Raw genomic sequence first — 27,967 nt, 5'->3', positions numbered from 1 at the left:
AGTTGATCAACTATCAAGCCTATTTAAGGGTTTAAGTTTGTTTTCCATCGAAACCATTGGGAAAAAACAACATAAGAAACATTAAAACCCTTCAGATGGCGTCACAAAAACAATATCTGATTCTCAGTAATCTATTACCAAGGTACTTATTTCCTGATGCTCAGTGTTTATTGAACAAAATAATCAGCGTAATTTCACTCTCTCGTTCTAACAGTTCAGGCAACCTTACAAAAATAATAGGTGACACTTAATAACGAATTGATATTATAAGGCCTTACCTTAGCAATCCTGTTTTTTGATCCAAAATTAATTTCGGGCCCGAAGGTCCATCATCAGTCAGAATCTAGTAGCCCAAATCTTTCTAAAATAGAATCCAGCCGTTGGGTTTCCCCGAAAGTTTCACAACGTTTAAGACAATACAAGTCATAGTCGATACAAAACGAGTAAAACAATTAGGGTTAAAAACCATAGTTTTTTTTAACAATTGGTGGTAATTGGTTTTTAAACTGGTTAAATTGGTTTTTACTCTTTTCGTATCGACTATGACTCCATCTGAAGGGTTTTAATGTTTCTTATGTTGTTTTTTTCCAATGGTTTCGATGGAAAACAAACTTAAACCCTTAAATAGGTCAAAAATAGGCTATAAGGTAAGGCCTTAGCTTACCTTATAATATCAATTAATATACAAGCAATCCAGAGGCTAAAATGATTGATAACTTAATAACGCCCATCTCTATCGCATAGTCGAAGATTGGATATTTATTCAAGACTCTACTGTGTTCTTTTTATAATCTTACGGAATATTGAGAAAACTGACACACTGCACAAACCTGATAATGTTTTCGTACTCCTTGTCTTTGCCTTTCGAGTCTCTCCAGCGACGATACATGACCGAAGCGTCCACGTTGGCCGGACTGAATGTGTTGGGTTCGTTCAACAGCGAGATTACGGACAGCAAAATTGTCCTGGAAAACCCAAGGCAAGAATAGGGAGATTATTCAAACATAAATATCTCAGTAAAAATAATAGTCCTTAAAAACTATTGATTTCTGATTCAGTTCTTAAAAATAGAAATTATATAAATCAAACAAGATTCACAAAGATATTAAAACAACATTTAGAAGTTGCATCAAAAATGATAATGATTATGCACTACTAGTGTTTACTATTTATAATTTCCGAATAAATTGCCTTGTTGGATTTGGAAATCTGACCAAAGGTTAAGAATACAGCTTATATCTGATTATATATGTTAACCTTTGAGTCACTAGTTTCAAAATAGGCTATTTATGTTGACAACACATTTTTAAATTGTAGTGGAAAAATTAAATAATTATAATTATTTAACACACAATAAGACAGTTCTGGTTTTAAGACAAAAATAATTGTTTACTCTTTCAAAAAGTGTTCATAGGACTGAAAATATAATACTAGAAATTAACATAATAATTGTACCGAAAGGGCGTCCAATTTACAACTAGATTTGATCCAAGTAAAATTTAATACTTTTGCCAGTATTTTTTTTATAGTACTGTATTGATGAGTTTATGAAACAAAAATATGTTAGCTGTCCATCCTAAAACGTGACCTATTAAATGTATAGCTAAACCTTTATCACAGCTGACATAGTTTCATTCTGTCATTTGACCTTAATTGCAGCCAAAATCTAGATAATTTTCAGGATGTCATTTGACCTCTGATCACAGACGACATCTGGATAAGTTTCATCCTGTCATTCGACCTTGATCACAGACGCTATCTGGATAAGTTTCATCCTGTCATTCGACCTTGATCACAGACGCTATCTGGATAAGTTTCAGCCTGTCATTTGACTTTGATCACAGACGAAATCTGTATAAGTTTCAGGATGTCATTTCAACTTGATCACAGACGAAATCTGTATAAGTTTCAGGATGTCATTCGACCTTGATCACAGACGCTATCTGGATAAGTTTCAGCCTGTCATTTGACTTTGATCACAGACGAAATCTGTATAAGTTTCAGGATGTCATTTCAACTTGATCACAGACGAAATCTGTATAAGTTTCAGGATGTCATTTGACCTTGATCACAGACGCTATCTGGATAAGTTTCAGCCTGTCATTTGACTTTGATCACAGACGAAATCTGTATAAGTTTCAGGATGTCATTTCAACTTGATCACAGACGAAATCTGTATAAGTTTCAGGATGTCATTTGACCTTGATCACAGACGCTATCTGGATAAGTTTCAGCCTGTCATTTGACTTTGATCACAGACGAAATCTGTATAAGTTTCAGGATGTCATTTCAACTTGATCACAGCCAAAATCTGTATAAGTTTCAGCCTGTCATTCGACCTTGATCACAGACGCTATCTGGATAAGTTTCAGCCTGTCATTTGACTTTGATCACAGACGAAATCTGTATAAGTTTCAGGATGTCATTTCAACTTGATCACAGCCAAAATCTGTATAAGTTTCAGCCTGTCATTTGACCTTGATTACAGCCAAAATCTGGATAAGTTTTAACCTGTCATTTGACCTTGATTTAGCCAAAAATCTGGATAAGTTTTAGTCTGTCATTTGACCTTGATTACAGCCAAAATCTGGATAAGTTTTAGTCTGTCATTTGACCTTGATTACAGCCAAAATCTGGTTAAGTTTTAGTCTTTCATTTGACCTCGATTACATCCAAAATCTGGATAAGTTTAAGTCTGTCATTTGACCTTGATCACAGCCTACATTGATGTATCTCCCTTATTGCATTGATAAATGCTAAAACAACTGGGTTTTCACCACACGTATTTATTCACAACCAGTACATGCACATATTGCTATCTGCTATTTGACCTTGATCACCGAGTTTTACGAGGCCCTTAGATACCTAGATACTAGAGCTGATATATGTACACGTTTCCTCACCTGACATTCTGTGTCGGGTTCCACCTCTCGCACGGCAGCTCGCCCGACTGTGGGTCGTCCACGGGCGGGTGGAGGATGGAAATGCACAGGTCTCCGTTCTGGAACACAATCCTAACCATCAACTAAACATTCAACATGATACTACAGAAATGTTCCAAACATACAGAAATGTACTATATAAAAATTTTAACATATCTGTATACGTACTGTAAGTAAATCTCAAATGTTTGGAGGCAAACAGAAAAAGGTATATTCATGGTGTTACACATAACTTTTGTTTTTAGTCAATTTGTTTAAAATAATGTATTTATAAGAAAAACAACAAAAAAATTGCAAAGAAACAAATCCGAAATAGAAAAATTAATACCAACACGATTTAAATATTACATGGCCTTACTGTCGTTCCCAGGTTTGAAGGGGGCGAGGGAAAAGCTCAAGGGGAAGAAGTGGGGACTTTATGGAAAATACACGTGTGTGGTTATATCAAACGACAAATTCAGCTTCACGACACTTGTCACAACAAAGTCATTTTTTCCATTTACTGGAATAATTGTTGCATCATTCATTATCGAAAAACCGAAGAAAGCGCATGAAAAATCACTTTTAATCTACTAGGGTTATTAATTGGAAATTTAAGCATGCATATACAAACACATTGTGTCCCGTGTTCAGACGCGTGATAGTCGATAATACATTTCCATTACGTTTTCACAGCGTTGTCACACAACGGTCCGGGTCCCATAACATAACAACGTCGCCATTGACAATACACCTCTTGGAGACGGACAATGTCTTCGCGACGCAACGTCAACAAAGCATTACGTCACGCGACTGGAGAGTGACGTAGAAGGGGGGGAGTGAGGTAACGTCACGTGGTGGAGGGTGAAGGTGGTTGGATGCGCGCATCTCTGCTATAGGTAGAGAAAACAATGCAGCAAAACGATGTTCTATTTTTATTTCTGGATGGTCGAGTTATGAAAGTGCTTGCCTACAAAACTTAAAGTTGATCAACATAGGCTTGGTGACAAGTCGACGATTCAACAGTCGTTAAAAGCAGCAAACTTGCTCAACAAGGAATTATTGAACTGTCGTAATTGACAAATCGGAGTCGACGACGGATTTAGAGACCGACAATTTTCGAATGAGTCATTAAGTGCTTGCTTTTCGTAACATTGTATGTTGTTTCCAACCAACGCCATTTTTTATTGAATTAATTGCGCTTTCTGACAACAAGTCGACGCTAAAAAACAGCAGTACTTGTTGAACCATAGATTAAAGGAGTAAACACTACTCTAGGTCTACCCTAAGGTTGAAAGCAAGCAAGTTAACATTTAAAACGTCCGGAACACTTACGCACACCACTTTGCAAGAATTACTCAACAATATGAATTGACAAGTCGACGACGGATTTAGAAACCGCCGAAAATGTTCGGTCGAGTTATATAAGAGTTTGTATAGACTACAAATCCCAATGTAGTAAATTCCAATCCTATATCAATCGTAATTTAATTACTTATACTTTGTGACAACAAATCATCCTTTAACACAACCAAGGTTAGAATATCAAAAACACTCAAGTAGGCATCTAAAAAACCACCCGAGACAAAAAACGTCCGCATAGGACTTTCCAATTACCCAACGGTTGACAGCTCTGCGGATTTAGAAACTTCCGAAAATTGTCACCGTCGAAAGTGAACAAAAATACCCGGCTAGGCCAGAGACTCGAAGGGAACCATTGTTGGGAAATGAATCGGGAGAGCGGAACGTTGGGAAAGCGAGCCTCGGCAGTTACCCAATTATTATGTTGTCGACAAAATCGACCAAAACCGAGGACGAGGAACCGTATAACGGTGTTGTGCCGTGAGTCGTCCCAACGCTTCAGATGAGCCGTGTTTCAGTACTGTTGCGCGTGCACAACAGACGTATAAGGGATTATAGGGGACATTTTCTATCACAAGTTATAAACTGTTTGTCTGGAACATACTTCCTCCCATTAGCTTGTCAAAAATCATTATCATTATCATGATGGATTAAAATTCACAAAAGCAATAACTGTTGTACAGTTTACAGCATTGTGGGTTGTGTCATTTTGTTAACAGTTTGAAGTTCACTTGGGCTTAAATCTAAATTTTTGTCAAAATTATTTTTTGTGAAAATTCGATTTTTTTAGGTCTGTAGCCTATCATTAAAATCCAAAAAATCACAAAAAACCCTATAGATACCATGGATTAGTACCAACATGCCAAATTTCATCAAAATCGGACCACCGGTGCAGTATGTTGCTCTGTAAACATCCACACACATAATATACAGACACGCAGACATTACATCTCAAAAACCATTTTATTGGGTTCGAGGGGATCCAACGGGGTTATTTCTGTCCAAAACTCAAACTTGAAAATTTTGACGAAAAATACTTTTCCATATAGGTATCGGGGAAAAAAGTAAAAGAGACTTTTCACGTCACCAAATACAGTAGGCTACATTGCTCCATTCCAGCCTGGTTCTGCAAAACCTGAGGTGCTAAAGAGATTGTGTACTGCTCGTATTCCAGTCGTGATTTAACAAGGGTATATTAGCCAGCTGCAGGCGAGGTCACCAATAATCGGTTGGATTTGTCAAAGGTCATGCGAAGACACGGTCGCGGTCGCGGCCCTGTGCGTGCGAAACCTATCGATATCGCAATATCGCGATACAACTACTCGCAATCGATAGTTACGAGTCGAAAATACACAATTGCTTAATGCAATAAAGAACATTTAATATACAGTTTAAAATTGTATCTGTACGCGTAGGCCTACTATAACACTAATCTATACTTTACGCAGCAGATACAATGAAAATCAGACATTTTGATGTTATAGGGTAAAAATAAAATAATGTAGGAAAATTGTCAAAACACCTTGTTCCCATTACTCGGTTTTACTAGTCCGCGAACTCATTCATGTTTTGTTGAACCAACCCTACACATCCATGCAAAATTTCATCGAAATATGATCTTTAGTTTTCGTGTTCACTGACACATACACAAATACAAATTTGAACAAAAAATGATGCCTCTGGGAATATACAAATGAAAAAGTAAAGACGTCTAGGTATTTTCATGCCATCTACGGCATTAGATTCTTCCCTACAGGAGAAATTCACTAAAACACACACTTCGACCACTACTAAACGATTGACATTCGTAAATTGCAAGGAAACTATTTCTATTAAGAGAAACTCAATTTTTAACTTTTGCAGTAGAAAGTGCGCATATAGGTTTATGCGTAGGCTGTCTCACGTTCTCAGTTCAAATTATACCAAATAAACAAAAATTCTAAAACCACATAGAAGTTACAGGACCAATACAGCAAGGAAGCGTCCAGTAGTTCATGCCAGTGCGGACATAAATTATCATCACGAGTTAAAAAATTTTTCACGTTTCAGGATCTAGAATCAGATCCCGTCCTGAGTAAGGAGGTACTTAAATACATCGAGGTAAGTACACAAACCAAAACAAAACTGGAAAACCACAAAAATCCACACAGACTAAACAAGTCAAAGAGATGGATTAAATATCAATACTGAACACGATATGGGACACGTCTGCACACAAAATCTTCACATAGAGTATTTAAATTGTATGCTTCAATCCGAACCATCTATGCTAAACATTGTGGAAGTTATGGTGTTTCATTCGATATATCGCATCGCAATATCGCCCGTCAACTATCGAATGGGTGGCGCCTTGCCAGCAAGGTCGGGTTTTGAGGCCAAGTTGAAAATCTATGAGTACACTACTCAATACTGAACTCTTTTCCGCATTAGAAAATCTCAATTCATAACAAGTAAACTTACCAGAATCTTTGCATCACCATTGCACTATCTACAACGATGGCGACTTTGAATTTTAAAATAAACTTGTGCGGAAATGTCCTGTATTAGGATCTGGGATTGAATAGTTCTTGTATGTTTTTATGCAGTATACTGAATAGGGGGTATACTTATACTTACATGAATAGTATAGTGAACCCTACAGTTAAACCAAAAAGTAAAATACAAAATTCCGATTCAAAATAAACTGTAGCCTGCAAGAAATCTGTTTCAACTTTTCATCGCAACGCGATCTTTTTTCACGAGTGATCAGTAAACTTATGCCTTATGATTACAGTATACAAGTGTGTGTTTTATCAGTACAAACATCGATGTACAAGCGTGCTGCACAAATAACAAGAAACAGTAATTCGCTACAAGTGTAATCATAGGTGTTTCCCAAACATGGAATAACTCCACCGGTGACGTCATTATGATGTCGGTGATTTTGATGATGCAACATTTACATTATTTAAAACCATTACGCATCGCGTTACTTGTGAAATATCATTACGTGAGATTTTGGTAAGCATGCCATTTAGATTTCAAAAATAATATTTGATTTTACACAAGAGTCACACTTCCTTGTGCTATAAAGAAGTTTTAATTTTAAAGTCGGATAATCAAATCAACCAATTAAGGTTAGCAACCTAGCAAGCACCCCCCCCCCCCCCCCCCACACACACACACACACACACACACACACAGATTTAGTGTATATGTTGCTGATTCCTGACATACCTAATTAATTATTTTATACAGCTAAAAAACCAAACGTTTGTTTCTGTTAGTTTTGTTGGTTTCGTGGTTAGCATGATCCCGTATAGAGAATAGGTTATCATTATAACCGTATTTCTCATGGTAAGACATAAGAAACATCTCGAACCAAGCGAAAAAGTGAACACGGGACAAAATATACTAACCGTTCAAATTCGTTAAAAATATGGGTAAAAATTAGGTCTTCCCATTTGTTACCCCCAAAACATGCACTTTTTTCTTTTCCTTTCTAAACTATTTTGTAGAGCTTAAAATAAAATAATTTAGTATGTTAAAGTAGTATGTTTATAATTTCAATGAAATACACACTTTATTACTCTCTCCCTGTAGCAGCAAACCTGTACCCATTAAAATTAGAAAAAAACAATCTGAAAATTTAAAAGGGATATTTTTGCTCCAGGGTATTGGTTTACGAAGGGCCAAGGAGACATGTTCCATCATACTGACTGAGATTTCCGTCCCCATTCTTATCTATGTGATAAAACCGAATCGAGTCCGTTCGTACAGGTCTCAAACATAAACTTGAAGAGATTTTTTCAAGTACATGTTCGTATTGGATTTTTTAAATGTATTTTTAACGTAATTAACTTAATTTTAACTGTAGGTGTGTTTTTTATCACTCACAGTATTACTTTTTTCAAGAATATAACTCCCCTTAGGAAAATTGGTACAGTTATGTTAGGGATCAACCTGAAACAGGGGTTTGCACTTTCACCTTTTCAGATTAACATTTTTCTTCGTAAAAGTGCTTAAAATGTCGACTTTGCAAGTATAATTTTGCAATAGGCCTAGTTTTCAGGGGAAGGCCCGCACTTAATTGTCACCCTCTGTACAACCCCTATAATACAACTTTAAAACCCAGCATCAATACACGAAACTTATATTTTCGTCCTTTTAATATCCAAATAAATAAAACTGCAGTTGCATCCGTTCATTGCTACAATAATTATTAAGTGTTTGTTATTACATTACTTCTTTTTATAGGCTACACATCCAAATTATTGCTACATGATTTTAAAATGTCTACGCGATTTAACCAACCTATAGGCTATATTTAACCGATCCCAAGGTTGGGGTAAGCTGTATAAAAAATAAACTGTATCTCAAACAGTCACTTTCTCCAATTAGCTTGTCAACAACCCTTGCGGTGGGATCAACTATATTTTGTCGGGGAAAATCACGAAAATTGCAATAACTTTTGAACCGTAATTTGTACAGCATTGGAGGTTATACCAATTTGTTTAATTTAAAATTAAAAATACTAAATTACTGCTAAAACCTTTTCAGGCATTTTTGTGAAAATTCTAGGCCTATTTATGTTATTAAGGAAATTTACCATGGGAAAAATCTATATTACAAATATGAAAAAAACACCTGGAGATACAACGAATTATTACCCACATACCAAATTTCTTCAAAATCGGACCACAGGTGTAGTCTGTAGACACAAATAAAAACACACACAGACATAAATTCGAAAACCTTTTTTAGGGTTCAGGGGGGCCCAAAACTCAACCTCAATTTTTTTAGAAAAACAATACTTCCTCCATATACTATAGGGGGGAAAAGTAAAAAAGGATAGGCTCTCGAAGCACTTCCACAGTATTGGAGGACTAATATTTTCATCTAATCAATGCCGGGCCATGTCTCCAAGGGAGCTATTCTCGTCCCAGATATAAATGGTGCCAATCGAGCGCAGCCTAGAAACAACTTCCTACTTCCTAGCCTACTTTTGTAACGTATGCGTCGCGTTGATTTGTCATCCAGTGAGGTCGGACTGTCAAAATTCACTATAGTCTGTATGATGGAAGTTGTCTCCTGGCTCGGACCTTAAATTGGTAGAATACCTTTTATCGTATACCTACTCATTATAGTCTGGATGATAGACCCTGCCATCTGACCCTTCGTTTACATGGGGTCGTTCTACGATTTGTCATCCAGTGAGGTTGGACTATCAAAATTCATTATAGTGTGTATGATGGAAGTTGTCTCCTGGCTCGGACCTTCCATTGGTAGGACACCTTTTATCGTATACCTATTCATTATAGTCTGGATGATAGACCCTGTCACCCGACCCTTCGTCTACATACTGGCCACCAACATACAGGTTCCATCACACACACTATACTTTTGGACTTAAACCTAATCCAGGACTGTCGATACCATCTGCCAAACGGGGAGATTCTGATATCATGTTGCTCATAAGGCAGGGAGACAATGCAACAAAGAATTAACAACATTAACAACAAAGAACACTGAAAGAGTAATCGGAAGGTCGCGAGTTCGATCCTGAACAGAGTCAAGGGCTTGACCCAGCTGTCCTCGGTCATTGTGATTCCAATAGTTGACCCTAGAAAAAGAACCGACTTGACTTAGTAAGACTGCCGTTATCGCATTCACACAGCACTCATCCTTTCATCCTGACCTTGAAACACACACCCTGGTGTGACGGCACCGCATAGAATATTGTAAAGTCTACCCCGTGGCAGCTATCTTTTAAAATAAATACGTTGCAGCAGACCTGCATACTAAGCGAATATCAATTATTGTCTAACTGGATTTTTATTTAATTTCCTTAAATTTTAAAAAATCCCAAAATTGATCAAAGTACATCCATAAACAAGCAAACTACTAGTTTACTTTTTCTCCATAACAATAGTATTTTAAGGGTACAGTTTTTTTTTTGTAACCTTTAATTTGTACAACAAATGCTCCAAGCTACAAAATAAATTGCTATGATAAGCTTTTCATGGCGGCTGGTATGACAATTTGGCATTTACATATTTAATGGTAACAATTTTGAAACTACAATTTTTTAAAGACTTCAAAACCCCCCTAACACCTCTTTCTCATGACCATATCTTGTTTGTATACTGTGGACTCATAATGGAAAAGTAAGTCTGTCCCGGGTCTAGGTCTGCCCTGCCTAAGTTAATAGATAATTTTCGCTAATAAGAGCCAAACCACCTCTCCTACGCTCCTTCAACGTACGTCGCTTTGTTATTTAACTAGTAGTACGCTTATTCTGCGCGTAACAGGATGAGTGAACATGAACGCAATAATGAAAGAGTTTACCCACACCTAGCACACTTACCGGGGTCACTGGTGTACACAATAATGTTATTTGTATGGGCAAATCAACCCATGAGTCGGGGCAAATAATGGTGAGTCGGTGACTCAAGTCGGTAGCGTCACGCGAACTTCGGGCCCAACGCAGCGATGTCGTGAGTTCGGATCCTGGTCACTGCCACTAAATTTTATCAGTACAGTTCACCTTTGTACTGTACCGGCTCACCAATTGCTTTGCTGTAAACGATCCACGCACGGGCGAGGTTAAAAGAGGCTGGACCAACCTCTAAAAAAAACCAAATCTCAGTCAACAACAATCCTAACTTCTCGTCCATTAATTAACCAAAGTCATTGGTAATATACGTAATGTAATTCCTGTTTCCCTCTCTTCTCATAGCATTTTATTATTGCAGATACGTTAATCTAACTGTCAAAAAGAGTTCCCACACTCTGGACTGTTCACCTTGACTACTTCCTTTACCACTTCCTACGTCGTGGACCTGTTTCCCTCTCTTCTCATAGCATTTTATTATTGCAGATACATTAATCTAACTGTCACAAAGGGTTCCCACACTCCAGACTCATCGCCTCGACTACTCCCTTCACCACTTCCTACGTCGTGGACCTGTTTCCCTCCCTTCCCATAGCATTTTTAGAATTGCAGATACTGTACATTATTCTAATTATCACAAAGGGTTTCTACACTCCGGAATGCTCACCTCGACTAATTCCTTCACCACTTCCTACGTCGTAGACCTGTTTCCCTCCCTTCCTATAGCATTTTAGAATTTCAAATAGATTAATTTAACTTTCACAAAGGGTTCCCACACCCCGGACTGTTCACCTTGACTACATTCTTCACCACTTCCTACGTCGTGGACCTGTTTCCCTCCCTTCCTATAGCATTTTAGTATTGCAGGTATATTAATCTAACTGTCAAAAGGGTTTCTACACTCCGGACTGCTCCCCTCGATTACTTCCATTACCACTTCCTACATCGTGGACCTGTTTCCCTCCCTTCCTATAGCATTTTAGTATTGCAGGTATATTAATCTAACTGTCACAAAGGGTTTCTACTCTCAGGACTGCTCGCCTTGACTACTTCCATCACCGCTTCTTTCGTCGTGGACCTGTTTCCCTCCCTTCCAATAGCATTTTCGAATTGCAGTTACACGAATCTAACTGTCACAAAGGGTTTCTACACTCCGGACTGCTCGCCTTGACTACTTCCATCACCGCTTCCTAAGTCATGGACCTGTTTCCCTCCCTTCTCATAGTATTTTAGAATTGCAGTTACACTAATCTAACTGCCACAAAGGGTTTCTACACTCCAGAATGCTCGCCTCGACTACTTCCATTACCACTTTCTACGTCGTGGACCTGTTTCTCTCCCTTCCTATAGCATTTTAGTATTGCAGGTATATTAATCTAACTGTCACAAAGGGTTTCTACACTCCGGACTGCTCGCGTTGACTACTTCCTTTACCGCTTCTTACGTCGTGGACCTGTTTCCCTCCCTTCCTATAGCATTTTATTATGGCAGATACATTAATCTAACTGCCACAAAGGGTTCCCAGACTCCGGAATGCTCGCCTTGACTACTTCCTTCACCACTTCCTAAGTGTCGTGAACCTGTTTCCCTCCCTTCCCATAGCATTTTTAGAATTGCAGATACATTATTCTAATTGTCACAAAGGCTTCCCACACTCCGGACTGCTCACTTTGACTACTTCCTTCACCACTTCCTACATCGTGGACCTGTTTCTCTCCCTTCCCATAGCATTTTTAGAATTGAAGATACATTATTCTAACTGTCATAAAGGCCCCCCACACTCCGCAGCGCTCGCCTTGACTACTTCCTTCACTATTTCCTTCACTACTTCCTACATCGTAGACCTGTTTCCCTATCTTTCCATTGCATTTAAGTATTACAGATACGTTAATTTAACAGTCATAAAGGGTTTCCGTACTCCTTTCTTTTCACTGCTCACCTTTCCGCTTTCTTTACTACTCTCTACGTCGGGGACCTGTTCCCCCCCCCTTCGCATAGCATTTTAGTATAAAAATATACCAACATTTTTGAATATTTAATATTCAATGCCAACATTAATTTGAATAATGTAAATAGCTGCTTTGTTCTAAATACATACATACCTATATACTTTCAATTAAAAGGCGACATTTTAATACTGAACATAAACGGTATATAACTGCCGACTAATATTGTTAAGTTCAATTTATTATTATGAAAGTTGTGATATTTAAGTAGCTTAAATAACATTATTCTGAAATCTGTGAAATTATAATGATATATATTCATAGACACCAAACTGTTTACTCCATGAATGAAAGAGCTTAGAGTAAAAATCGTTCTCTCTGTCTTAAGTAGACAACAAAATTGTTGGTCGCAAAACGTAAACAAATAAAAAGAAGAAGAAGGTCACTCCTAATGTTATTCTTATGGGACAAATTTAAAAATGTTTTTTAAGTATTTTATAATTACTACTGAGCGGAATCGTCTAGAATTTTAATGGTGTCTTTACACTGGTGTCATAACTATTTGTGCAAAATTTGAACGCTATAAGTGCAACGGTTCTTGAGTTTTAGGTGCGAACACACACACACACACATACTCCAGCGGACAACTTTTCTCCGACTCCGCTATATACGATACATAGATTCGTTCACTTCGTTCACTCATCTACAAGTGTATTGTATTTGTCATATGTCCACCCCCAACCACCCAACGTCTAGCCATCTTAACGTTGATCGTAAAACTAGGTACTTATCCGTAAAGCACCAACAGCTCCCAACAGGTTCTACATCTAAGAAAAACAAAGATTGCTGTTTTGCAGGGCTTTGCAATAGCTAAAGTGGACGAAACATACATTAAAGCCAGCTGGAGTAATGTTTGTTTCAATACAACATTTGAATTAGCCACAGAGTGTGCTATACTAGTAAAAATCATATTTCCTCCTTTATATATTTTTCATGATAGATAAAAGATGCTATAATTTACTTGTCCATTTAATTTGAAAAGTGAGCGTTCGACAAAAATCAACTAACACACTCAGAACATATGCTAAATCCAACTACATTCATTATCATAACTGGCTACAACTTGGAGAATTAAATGTCCAATTCTTTGAGTTGTTATTCGACATTGGCGTTTTACACCATAAGTTACGAATACTATTCCGATACTTGTGTGACAGATACTGACATATTGATTACCGCGTAGAGTATTATTATAATTGGCGGTTTATTTGTAGGTCGACATCGCCAACACGAACCGGCGTTGTCAACATATCGATTGAAACGTCACAACTGCTGTAGACCAGTACACCGCAATGCCACAGTTCGCCAAAGGCCGTGCAAACGAGATATTTTGCGAACTGTCTAGAGTTTTACACACTTTTTGTGTCCTACCTTCACGTAAGGCGCTAGACTCTAGCCAGGAGGCTAGACTTAGAGAGTAGCCTCATTATCATGTAGTTGGAAATTGGTAGGTTTTGAACCCGGGACCTTGATGACCGAGGCCCTGCTCTACTAGACCAAATCGTTCCCCGTCAAATATACTAAACATCCTGCAGTGCTGACGACAAAACATATCCTTGTATCATATTGTTCATCGGGACACAAAATGTGAGCACGAAATAGCACACTACTACGTTTCCTTATCTTTTTCAGTGTAAAACATCAAATATTTAGCAGGGGGATGTTGAATAGTCTACTAAAGTAATCTTCCATTAACGATTTGGACGCATTTAGTCATCAAAACAGTCGAGGGTGCAAAATAAAAAAACACTCTAAGGAGCTTAATAAATTACCTATAAAGGTACTATTCCGTAGCCAAATGCAAATGGCCAACTTGGCGAGCTCATTGCAGCCACTGAAACGTGTGTCGCCACGAGGAGGATAAAAATCTAAACTTGATAAATCGGATTGAGTTTATAACACGGGTATAACTTCCTGCTACAAGATTTTGCATAATTTAGTCATCACTCCTTCATTCATAGTTCTCTCAACTACGCATCTAGTTTGGCGTTGTAGTTAGGCTAAATCGTAAACTAAATCGTAGCTAAGGAAGCATGCAATAGTTAAATGCTTTAAAACGGTATAAACAACTCTTATGATTTACAAAACTGCAATACTCACAACCTACGGTAGTTTGGGTCAAGTTCTACTGCAGTTTTGTTCTGTTGACGTTTTGACAAAGTTTCCACGTTTTAATTTTGGACTGAAAATTTCAAAAGTAGCAGTTTTTGTTTTTGTACAAACAAATTTAAGTTAACTTAACTCGACGATGTGTGAGACTTTCAAAAATACGCCATACTTAGTGAAATTATCCTACAAACAAATTAACATATATTGCACAGCTATCTTAACTCTCCCGAACAATGCCCAAAGATCGAAGCATTTAAAACGCAATTTTCTAATCGCGACAATCAATGAACTGATTGTTAAATTGCAAACAGAGCGTCTCGCTTATCAGCTGTTGAGTTCACAATACACTATCAGCTGATAGTTGCGCAACCAGCTGACGCATGCTGAGAACACAAAGCGTGAACAACGAACAACAGTCTTCCAGCGACAAAACTGACGTCTGTCATGTACAGTTAGCATGAGAATAATATTTGGACATGATTGTCGGTTGTTATAGTGCTAACAGTTCAACATTTAGTTCAAACAGATCTTTTATCTCTGGTATACTTAAGAAATCGTGGTAATTGCAACAACGTAGGCTAATGCCTAAATAGACTAGGCCTAGACAGTGTGTGATGGACTATATTATGTTGCACCGTTATACAAGCTAACTAAAAAACCTACTAATTCGTACTGTTTTGATTTTTATAAGAACAGCTGATGCCGATGTTTAGAGGCGACACGTACTCGTTTAAAAAAATAACAAATTCACATTCAAGAAGTCAATCTTATTTTAGTGAAACATACAATGTGAAATTCCGGCACCAAAACATTTTGATAATGTATTTTTACTATCGGGAAATCGGGACTATTTTCTTAGGCGAAATTCGCGTTAACAGCTCGACTCCAATTGATTTTTTGTCCTAGGGAGAGAAATAAGTACTTTTTAAAATGAAAATGCATATATCGATTGAAATTTATTTTCGTTTTCGTGAAGTATGAGGGAAATCTGTTTAATAGAATCGGAATCTTCACTTACTAAACCAATAAACTGGGTTGAGAAACATTTTCTCAATGTGCACGTGTCCTCTATCATTCCTAACCTCCATTTGTACAAACCTTTAATATTATTGTTAGACTACGCTAAGAATAAAACATCTGTTTGTGATCCTTTACAGTTCCTCATCCCCATCCCTACGTGGTTTTTCTTTCGTGATTTATAGCGTTGGTGGTTGACTTAGTTGGTTTAGTCTAGCTCGTTTTAGATACTTTAACCTGAGATTTTAACCCGAAACCTGAAAACTTGTATACTGATCTTGACGTAAAAATACCTCAACATTCCCTTAAAACCGACTCACCGTCACCAAAACACTCAACAAACTAAAGATCTTTGTCCATTTAGTTGATATCCTCATAATTCTGTAGAAATTGAACAAAATCTGTGTCCAAACATTTAGATTTTCTGCACTTCCAAACTCTAAAGGCCCTAGCGCACTTTGTTTACTGAATATTCCCCAGACGAAGGGACGAACTATTACTGCATACTTTCATTAGCTTGATTATAAAACACACGGGTGAAATTGAAACCGACGGTGATGGCGTACAGTAATCACTTCCCACCAGTTTCCCTTGTAACTTTCTAGCGGCAAGGTTGCCTACCGCGCCAAGGAGAAGGTTTCACGCCAAACCGGGCGTCGGCGAGGCCTACGACGTCCCTACAAACTGGGGATATTTGTGTCGGCGAGGCCTACGACGTCCCTACAAACTGGGGATATTTGTGTCGGCGAGGCCTACGACGTCCCTACAAACTGGGGATATTTGTGTCGGCGAGGCCTACGACGTCCCTACAAACTGGGGATATTTGTGTCGGCGAGGCCTACGACGTCCCTACAAACCGGGGATATTTGTAGCTTCGGTAATAATTTATATCAGGCAAGTGTATGGTATTTTTAGGAAATTACCAAACAAATAGGCCTATTTAATACCCCCTCCGGACCAAGGTGTTTTTACTCAAATGTTCCAACAATTTAACAAATTTGGTTTTTTGCTTCTAGGGACACAAAAGTGAAAAATTTAATTGGTCCATGGTGTATATATTTCCGTGAGCTATACAGTAATAGCTTCTTCTCTAAGGGAAAATTCATACGATCATATAATTGTTTTTTTAAGTCTATTAACGGTTTCAAAATGTTTTTGTACCAGAAAGCTTGTAGTGATTTTTTCAATAGCAGGATTTTTAAATCAGTCCTCCAAGGCCATGATCACTCATAAGTCATAAGTCATTTATTTAGCCAAATTAACCAAATACAATCAGCGTTAGCCATGTCAAAATAAACTAAAATACAAAACTTCTTATGTAGTACATTTTTATAACTATTTACAAGCGGTTATGACTACCAGCCAAAAAATCCCGGACGCTGTAGTAAACCCCATTCAAGAGCAGTCTCTTCACTGCTCGTTTGAAAGTCTGGTGATCCTGCTCAGTCTTCAACCTCAGAGGAAGGCTATTGTACAGCTTTGTAGCGTTGTACTGAAAATGGTGTTGGAAGAATGAAGTGGAGTGTTTGGGGATGGGAATGTTGTTAGTGTTTCGAAGAGAATACTGGTGACAAGAAGCAACATCAAACATTTCAAGATTCTTTTTTACAAACGACAGCGTCTCCAAAATGTACAAAGAAGGAAATGGTAAAATTTTATACTGCCTAAAGATTTCCCTGCAAGATTGTTTTTTTGAGAGGGAGAAGATTACTCTTATAGCCTTCTTTTGGAGACGAAACAATAGCAGAGTCCTTTGGTTTTCACTTCCCCAGACAGATACAGCATATGATAGATATGGAAATACTATGCCATAGTACGCTGACAGAAGTACCTCAATACCAGCCTTTTGTTTCAGAGTTCAAAGAACAAAAACCCCAGTGGAGACTTAACTGGTTACACTTTCAATGTGATGGCGAAAGTTCAGATTTTCGTCCAATATCAAACCAAGAAACTTAACATTTTGGGACTAGGTCACAACTTTGTCTTCTAGAAGAATGTTAAGACCACAGTTGTTTGCTGACGATGACCTATTTGACATGCGAAAGTTCAACATTTGAGTTTTCTCTGCATTTAAAATCAGCTGATTTTCATTACACCATTGCAGAAGTCTGTTTGACTCTAAAAATGCCTTTAGTTCCAAGGATTCCATAGATGCACTGGAAAGAGTGAGGGACGTGTCATCGGCAAATAGGCAAGTCTTAGATAAGCTGACACGTTTAGGTAGGCTGTTAATGAAGATAAGGAACAACGTGGGACTCAATAACGTCGGAAATGTATAACGACCCCAGAAAACTCCACAAAATACATGAGATTGTGTGAAAATCAATATTTTTTTTTAGTTGCAAAAGCAATGAATTTACATCTACATAATTAATACGCTACATGAAACTTTGTCAGTTAAACTCCTCCGCCATTTCTTAACCGATTTGATCCATTTACGTCTCATTGGAAAGAGATGTCGCGTAGATTTGCAAACTGGCCTTACATTTTTGAAAAAGTCCCTTGGGCTCTGCCCCAGTGGCTTTGAAAGTTCCCATGTTATCCTTATGAAGAACATAATTGTTTAAATTTTGATCAGCTGTATAATATAATTGCTGTTATTTATTTTTCGATTCAAAGTCTTCTCTCATCGGAAATTTGGATGACTTTAATTTGTTTTTTATACAACTACTTTACTTCTCTGCAATTGCTCGATTTCGAGCAACGTGTTTACTAGTAGGGTGAATAGATCAGAACACTATACACATGGTGAGCAAAATGTTTTTCCAAACCAACCTAAAACTACATGATTCAACAGTTTGAAACCTTCCTGTAAATTTACTATACAAAAGTGCAATTTGATTTAAAGAGCCCCATGCATTTCTATTGGAGTTAAATTTGGTTTTTCTTTTTAGAGTTCATTAGGCTCTTCTACCCGACCAATTTTCATGATTGAGGTCTCAAATTGAAGGTATGCACTTACAGATTTCATATCAAGCATCGGCATATATTTTTATCTACTGTATTACTCGACCAAAAAACATAAATTTGATTTATTTTTGAGTTCTTACTTCAATTTAAGATGTATTTTATCAACAGTAAAATATAGGCTTTTCTTTGAGCTATCGATTGCTTGAATCAGTTAAGTTCAAGATACTGTATTACTCAATCGAATTTGATAAAATTGATTCGTGGATATGATATTTATATCAACGCTGCAGAGCAACGTAAGTCCTCTAGTTATCTATAATACATGTGTTATATACATAATTCAGACAAAAACAGATTTTACCATAAGATACATTGTACTACTTTGACACAGTTGATTTAACCAAAAATAATTATTTATTTAAACAAACCTCAGACAACAGGTTTTCTTAATATTTTGTAATTTTTAAATGATGTGATCCGCCTAAAACGGGCATAAAATTAATTAGGCTATACTATTCGATGATTGTCACTTTTGAGTACAATGCCTCGACAGTCTAAGTTCGTCCGGTTGTGTGCATCGGCCAAGCAAATATAGCAAGCACTCTGAGCCTCCTCTATAAATACATTAGATTCCCTTGAACTGAACCTTGTTGCAAACGCTTCCACTTCACGCTTATTTATGTTTTTCCTCTTAAAACACAATTCTTGTGAAAATGATTTTTCACAGAAACACAAGATTTAGTTCTTGAGTTTTGGAAAGTAATGCTAAGCCGTTTATACAACTTAAAAATCACTTATGTTGTGAAACAGCTGACTATCTTGGTTTAAACCTTCTTTTACTTAGCATACGATATAATTTAATCTAACATGCTGTTTACTCTAACATAGTGTGGACTGATCCTCATTGACGTTCTACGCCAAACTCAACACTTGCGCCCCCCGTTCTCAAGCCTGGTTAGCTTGCTAGTTGCAGTAGTTTACCATACCAGTGAGAAAACAGAATAACTAATTTTTCAATTTAAATTGTCTAGGGTTAACGAGATAATACGACAGCCAGAGGCATAAAAGATGACTGGTGACATCCCCCAAAAAAATACTACCTTTGTCGTTGGATTGCATGCATAAGTTGTGTTGCTGTTAAATATTATTATATTTTGATCATATTGTAGTTATATTAACATTTCATTGTTCAACTGAGGCTCTGATTCAATTCCTTAGTCTAATAATCAGCTGTAATTGAAAAGTTACATATACATGCCATGGGAAAATATCATAGTCTTACCTCGTAGACATTAGGATGCCAAACTTTGGTGAGGAAACGAATCGTGGGTGGAGAGTATGGATAATCATGTGGAAATTTCATGTGAGCCTGAAACAAAAATGACAGTTTAAATTTTGTAGGCTTACTACAAGAGTGAATTATAAATAGTCCTAATGATAGTTTAAAGTACACCTGTTCTTATGTATGACATGTACTTTATAAAGAACGTATTGTGTAAATAAAATATGTCTTATGTCTTATGTCTAAGTAACACACCTATTCCTGGTCATCTTTAGCCGATGCTTGCTTGTGAGACAGCATTGCCACCTAGATAGCCTGCTCCTGTTCACGCAAATGTGTTAGACACACCTGTGGTGTGCCAAGGGATGAGTGCAGCCCGAGACCGTCCACACGCTCAGTTCTAGAGCCTGATATCTCTAGGCTTCACCTGTCAACTCTCAGTCCGTTGTTAGCCCCCACGGAGGGAGTTTTGCTCTGGTTAATGTTCGCTAGTTTAATTCTTAAAAAGCATCGTGCCAAATTGAAAGGAAACTATCAACGCCCACAATGCATAAGACAGTGGTTGCTGAGACATTTTTTAATGCACTTTATTCTTAAATATTACCTGTCAGAAACTAAGAAAACTCTTAGAAAGTTCAATAAACTCTGAGAGAAATTCTGTCTGTCGAATATCCGTTATTTTAACAGTTGATACACACACTGAAGAGTGAATAAAACATCGACTGAATGAGTAAAATCGCCTAAGATGGGTAAATAGATGTGCGAACTTGTCAAAAGAGTTTGCTCCAACCACAGCCAAGATCTGTCTGCACAAAACAGGTCGTGCTTTCTGAACACAATAGCCTATAAAGAACACCGACCAGATCCTAAACCATTAACAAAAATCCGCGTTTGCTCAACACCTTGTAGATTATAATCACTCAATGAGTGATATTAAGACCGGCTTGGAAGTTTTACATTATTGCGGGAAAGGTAATAAATTGGACACACTTGAGGAGTATGAAATATATAAAATGAACATAGCCTAAACTAAAAACACAAAGAATACATTCTCAACGATAAACTACAGTTCAAGTCCCACTCCCTCTTCAACACTGCTATCTCATCTGGAACAGCTGACCACCGAGCTGATAACAGAGAAGGACAAGACGGAGTTATAACCCGTGTCAAGTCTACCTACAACCGCTGCCGTGCCGTGACATGATAGCGCCATTGTGTTATTTTGTGACTAAATGTCCCGTGTATATGTATATGTATATGTAAATTTTAATGTTTTTGACGTAAAGCTCCGACGATGATGCATTGCAACGAAACATGCCGCTTTTAACTTAATACAATTGAAGTTAGACGCAATTTTGGACTACTGACGGAGGTAAGCCTAATGAAGAACTAATGAATACTACACAGCCAAGAGTTACAGTTGTTACAGACATTTGACGTTTTTCCTTAAACCTCACACGTCGTCACAGAAATGTGCGCACATCTCAATTTTGTTATAATCTGCAGTACACACACTCACATTTAACATCAGGTGTGTCCACATATTTGTGTGAAAAAGTGTGAGCGTGTGGACCGGGTCTAAGCTGAATATGAATAGGCCTATGAGGCGAGTGTAAATGGAGTGAGATCAGATGATGATCTGTGTATCTTTACTGACTCACATCGTCTGCTTCTTTAGCCAGGACCACTAATTAAAAGCTCAATAATGAAGTACCGGTACAGATACGCATTGTTCCGATCAAAAAGCTACTGGCTTCTCTTTAGATCGAACTGGCGACCTTTTGATTACAAGGCGAGCAGTGTAAGCACTCCTAACTCCCTAGCAGTTCTGCAGTCGCAACACCATACAATTCAAGTTACTTTACCAAAATCGTTCTATACCACAAAGCAGGTTTATTCTTGCTAATTTTATTCCAAAACCGCGAGGAATCTGCTAGTTGCCATCTAAAATTGGGCTTTTAGCGAATTTCCCTATAGGGAAGTAGCTATTACCGTAGGTCTCATGGTAAGACCTATGCCCGGGACCGATTTACTTTTTCATTTTGATGTCCCCAGAGGCCAAAAACACCATTCGTTCAAATTTTTATATATCTATATATAGAGAGATATATATATATATATGTGTCCATCCGCACGATAACTTGAGTAATTTTTGTCCGATTTTGATAAAATTTGGTTTGAAGGTGTAAGGCAGGATAAACTTGAATGAGTTCGCGAACCAGCATGATCGGACTATGGGAACGGGGGTTTATGGGGGGTTTTATGGGGTAGAAATAGGTTTTTCCCATTTTTGACCCTAAAAACACAAGATTTTTACAATTTCTTTTTAAACCATTTTGTAGAGCTTAAAAAAACAAATAATTTAGTATATTGAAGCGTTATTATCCGCCTAATTGTTACGGAGAAAATTCAAAAAAATTGTAATTTTAAAATTCCCATGTTATTCTTATGGAGAATAAGTCAACTGTTGTAGTTTGCTTGTTTATGAACATATTTTGATCAAATTTGGAAAATACATTTAATTTCTTACTAAACCACAGTACCTTTTAATATTTTACATTAAAAAAAACTTTTTTACCCTCCCTGTTGCAGCAAACCTAAGTACTCATTAAACTAATTCTGTTTAAATAGGGAATAAATGTGATATTTTTAAGGAGACAATTTAGTTTAAATCTAATCAGGCAGATGGAAATTCGCTAAGTCTGCAGGTTTGCTGCGGCGGGGGTATTTAGTATTTGTGAAATGGACTGAGTCAGTACAGAGTACATAGTAAACAAAATTGACTCAGGAATAGCACCTTCTAATACAAGGGCGAGACCAAAGAGACAACACTGCTGTATCCCAGCAACCAGAAACAGCAGTTGCACTAATTTATAATAAAGTGTCTACGCAATTTTTATGTTTACACGCTTGTTATTTCTGTTATTACCATGACAACAGGCTGGCCGATGCGACGTTGCCATTCCCACACATAAAAGGTAGCCTTATGAACCAGGCCTTAAGTAAGTGCCCTAATAGGCTAGGCTAATAGCCTACTAATGTTGGATATTGAAAAATTTAAATTATTAAATATGAGGGTACTGGGTACTGGTTATCAAATTATTTTACCCCTTAAGTTCGGTTTTAACACAAAAATTAATTTATTTCCAAAATCAACTGTCCATTACCATAGACTACTGCTGTTACAGTAGCCGTACAAGTGGTACAAGCTGTTACAGTTATACAGTACAAGTGGTACAAGTGACATCACGGGGCGATCCAGAGGTGACAGTGTGTAAACTGATAAGGCAATGTATGCGACCAGCAAAGTTATCTTACGTTTTGTCATATTTATGTACCGTATTGGTTTGACCGTTCATATGAGTACCGGTAGGCCTAGATAAATAAATGTGCAATGTTTAGTTTACCGGCACAAGATACAACCAATGACCTACAGTAGGCCAACTATGTTCGGTATTTTTTACGGCTCTAAGCATGGTTCATATTTCGACAAGCTAATTTTATTTATGTAGTGATTTGGTTTCATTTGGTGGATTAGAAGTTAGGAAAGTTTAAAAATGTAAACAAGCAGAACAACTTTCCATCCTTGCATGCTTTTTCTGTCATTAATTTGCTAACTTAACATAACAGTTAGAAGCTTAGTTTTCAGCAGATAATTTACTGTGCTGGTCTTTAAGGCGAGTGTACATTGCGTTTTAGACCTTTTTTCCTTTTAATGTCCATAAAACGTTTTATTCCCTACCCCATCATCCCAGTTCCCATCGGTCCTTGTATGGTATATGGTAGGATAGATTAAAGGTCTTGTCGCTATTTTACGTATCTTCTTATTTGTGCAGTCTAGTTAGCAAGTGAAGCCTTCCTAACAACCATCCATCATGGACTGTTCCAGTCGCCTAACCTATGGCATACTTCTCTAGGGCCATGCTTCAGGATGTAATGAAGTACTTCAAAAGGCTACAAAAATCTGTCTTGAGAGCCATAAAATCTAGTGCTTCCTTGTAATAATGCAAAAACCAATCTAGAAGGCTGAAAGTCCACACTACCATCAGGCTACATAGGCATATTCTCCTCCCTTGTAAATACTGTACCTACATGTTAGGTGTAGTAGGTTAGGATTGAGCTAACTTATCGTACTAAAGATCAGAGGAGATTTTCACAATATTAGACACAGCAGAAACAAAATTTAACTTATAGCCTAACTTAAGACTGAATTCCACCTCACAGAAACCCAGTGCCGAGATCAGCAGTGTCCAGAGAAAAATGTTATAAAAATGGTAGAGTGCCCATCAGCTCCCTGCCAAGTTTTGTTTTAGGTTTCAATTTTTTTCCTTATAGGCTAAGTTAGGCCTAGGTAACCAGAATAAATTTTTTTTTAAGTTGAAAATGTTGTAAGTTAAACCAACTTCACTTTAAAAGTTGAGGCAGTTTATCCAGCTGTGCTAGTCAACAACGCAGATTTAAGAAGTTATGTTAACAAGGTAAGTTACCAGTAATAAGACAACTTACTTACATACCTCAGAGGTATAGGCCCTAAGTTAACTTAGCTTTCTTTAGGCTGCTGTTTTTTTGCTTAGACCTTGGCATAAGTTACACTGATGCTAACTTATCTTATCCCTCGTTCGATAGATCTAGGCTAACTTAATCTAGCTGGATGGTTACAGTGCTTAAGTTACTCGCCTATCGGTATTCATCTGAAGGTCGCCTGCACGATCTTGAGAAAAATTAGTGGGGCCTAGATTTTATAGGTACTAAGTTTAGGTGTAAAACTTACCCCCCCCCCCTTCCTACACCCAGTAATTAGTGATTTAGAGATTTGAGGACACTATCAATATAGCCTACTGGCATTTACATTAACCAAGATGGGCTACATTTCTACTTAGGACATGGAAGTGAATGTCATAAACCATTCCATTGACATGTGTAATATCTTGTTAGGCCTATTTTAAATAGCAATAGAAGCTTACCTTGAAGTATCCTCCTTGGTACAATGTTTCTGGAGGTCCAAAAATTGCAACTTCCCACTCAAATAAATTGTCATCATTAGCAAGTTTTACACGAAATCCCTCAACTGGTTCTTCCTGTAAACTCTTATATTCTAAGGCCAAAGCACGTAAAGCACTACTGGTTGGCTGTTGAGCCATCTAGGCCTATTCCACTGATCACTCGTTAAATCGACAAACAAAATATTCTTCAAAAATAAATAGCCATGGACAATAAATGCTTAAACACAGTAGTTATTTAACTGAACTATGACGTCACGGACAATGAAAATCTTTCATGTACAGTTAGCAAATGAGGTATAAGTTAGAAACATACTTTCAAAACAAGAACATTGGTCTACCAGTGAGAAAACAAGAAAATAAAAAGAAACACACAAATTTTCTTTGAATACGCACTAAAAGTTCACTGTTTAACACGAGTTTGTGTCCCAACTCGAACTAAAACAAATCACAATCAGCTGCAACAACACTACAACTACACAAGGTAACACGAACGACACGACAAGAAACAACAGAACAGAAGGAGCAGAGACTTTACTTACACTGAGTGAGAACAATAATAAGAATAGTGAGAACAATAAGAAGAAGCTTAGAAAATAAGAAAACGGAATTGTAGTGGCTAATGCCATCACAGCTCTTCATCTGCTAGCTACTATAAAGAATGTAAGATCAAAAGTAACTGTTCAATTTCCAATTTGTTTGTTAACAGCAGAATATAGTAACCTTGCAAAAAACATAACGTAAATTGTGTTATAGGTACCATCTTATTTCATCTCATTTACATGATACCATTACAACAGAGTGCCTAATCGTATTTGTGGATTACGCATACCTCGTTTGAATTTAAATTCATCATTGCTATGGAATTTAATGACATTTCCATCGTGGTTCCGGTTTAAATAGAGAAACCTGCTTTATAGTTGTAGAAAAAATATAATGTTCAACACGAGTGCAAAGTTCCTTTTCTGCACTCGAGAAATTTTCCAACCTCGCCTGCGGCTCGTGCGTTAACATTTCTCTCGTGTGTAGCAAAGTGCCACTTTTTTTTTTATGAATACATGCATATTATTACTTTGCCCACTAGTTACACAAATAACTATTATTTACTATGCATTTGTTAATTTCACTGGTTTGGAACTGTAATTTAACCAAATAAAACGATATAATTATAAGCAATATCCCATCCTCTATACAGCTTGTTTTATCAAACGTTTTCAATTGATATATTAAATAAATAAAGCACATCAAAAAATCAACCCTAAGATGGGTAAACAAACAATATACACCTTACCAAAGAACTCAGACTACAATAAAAGTAAATCAGCACAGACTCGTCGTCACTACAGCTGGACTCATCAATCCATACTAACCACCTTCACACCAAGAGACCCCCAACCATCCATGACTGATGAATACTCGGTAGATCGTAACAAGAGGTGCAAATAGGTGTTATGGATCGTCTGTCCACTGGACTGACGATTTGGATGGTGAGTGTTTACAGCCTCTGGATATCTGCATGTAGATGTCGGGTTGTCTACAGACTATGTATTGGACTATGGTTTTGGCTATGACTATGTATTTGCATGAAGGATGAGACCGTCTAGGTTTGGTTTTAACTCAACAACTTACCACCGAAAAAAGTTTAGAGAGGTGCCTGATGTTGGCGACCAGAGGTTGAACTACCAACTAGCGGGTACAAAATACCAATTACAGTACTATATGAAATTTAGATTTAGATTTAGATTTGTTGTCATGAGAGCCGAAGCCCCCTGACTGCTTACCCGGTACCTATCCTTCAGGACATACCCGGGCCCCATGATGTAGGCCGAAGCTTACGCATCAACCTTTAGCACATCATGGGCGGATGACTTAAGGTCATCAGGCTCGCCGGCTGCCGAAGCAGACCCTTCGGAAAGAGGGTTGCCCCTCAATCCTAACCAGGGATTCCGGCTGCTTGTTTAAGCGTCACTCCACCTGGGTTCCACTAGGTCGGAACCTAGAGGTCCATAGTAGAGCGCCCCGACGCATTTAGTGCAAGCAACACTCGGGACCTATCTAATCCCTGACAGGCAGAACCCGCCATCAATAGCCAGGAGGAAGGGGACCATCAGCACACTGACGGGGGGAACCCCAACCTCCCATTTACACCGCTGCCCGATCGAGGCCTGACCCATTGCTGGGAACCAGAGATATCCAGAGCGATAGATCCCCAGATACCCCTGGCGGGCTCGGACCCAGCACCCGATCTACTTCGTTTGCCCGTCAGACCCAACATCACTGCCAGGCCATCAGGGTTTCCCAAAAGGAGGCAGGTATAGAAGTGGGACCCACCCGGATGAACCTATCCACCAGAGGTGGCGACACCCTTGACTCAATTGAGGTTCCGGGAAGAACCCCCCACACTCAAGATAACCATACCGTCCGTGCTCAGAGACAGGGATAGGTTTGCATAAGTACCTACAAACCGTTGCCCTCACACTGCGGAAAGTTACGTTGCCCTTGAGTGTCCCCGTGAGCTGCGGGTACTTGCCCGTTTTCACCTCCAGGAAAGGTTACTTCCAAAGTCGAGGATTTGCCCACTGAATGCTGGTCGCACACAACAAGCAGGCCGAAGCCCAAAGTACCACAGACACAGGTAGGTTAGAGATTATGATGTACTTCCATCTCTCCTAGAGCTAAACACCCCTCCATCCTGGATAAAGGAATGTCACTGGGACCCGATGCCCAGTCGACCATGTCTGTGGCCAACTTGAAAATGCCGATACCAACACGGAGCATTTACCTCCCCTCTGGGGGCTAGGTATTTCACCTCCCAGGACGAGGCTACTTCCAAAGTCGAGGATATGCCTCACAAAATGTCAGTCGAACACAACAGGTAGGACTCAGTCACAACCACAGTTACAGGTAGATGAGGAGAGGCGGAATTAACGGCGTCACTGAGAGCTAAACATCCCCCCCACCCTGAATGGAGGGAATGTCACTGGAGG

At 38.1% G+C, this 27,967-nt stretch overlaps 1 protein-coding gene across 1 annotated transcript in view; it reads right to left on the bottom strand.

Annotated features, from left to right (window-relative positions):
• Window positions 1-25,510, bottom strand: part of LOC128996581 (ubiquitin-conjugating enzyme E2 R2-like) — a 28,142-nt gene extending 2,632 nt beyond the window's left edge. Inside the window, exons 1-4 of the mRNA XM_054421977.1 lie at window positions 24,945-25,510; window positions 19,981-20,067; window positions 2,904-3,001; window positions 831-965 (exon numbers count right to left, since the gene is read on the bottom strand). Of these exons, the coding sequence (XP_054277952.1) occupies window positions 831-965; window positions 2,904-3,001; window positions 19,981-20,067; window positions 24,945-25,121 (497 nt within the window). The 5' untranslated portion in view covers window positions 25,122-25,510. The remainder of the gene's footprint in view (window positions 1-830; window positions 966-2,903; window positions 3,002-19,980; window positions 20,068-24,944) is intronic.
• Between the last annotated feature and the right edge of the window lie 2,457 nt (window positions 25,511-27,967).

The sequence above is a fragment of the Macrosteles quadrilineatus genome, unplaced genomic scaffold (genome assembly GCF_028750875.1).
Source record: "Macrosteles quadrilineatus isolate MER2022 unplaced genomic scaffold, UCM_ALF_1.0 Scaffold_6__1_contigs__length_79288215, whole genome shotgun sequence".
Lineage (NCBI taxonomy): Eukaryota > Metazoa > Arthropoda > Insecta > Hemiptera > Cicadellidae > Macrosteles > Macrosteles quadrilineatus.
The sequence above is the reverse complement of the archived record's forward strand: the minus strand, read 5'-3'. Positions and strand labels throughout refer to the sequence as shown.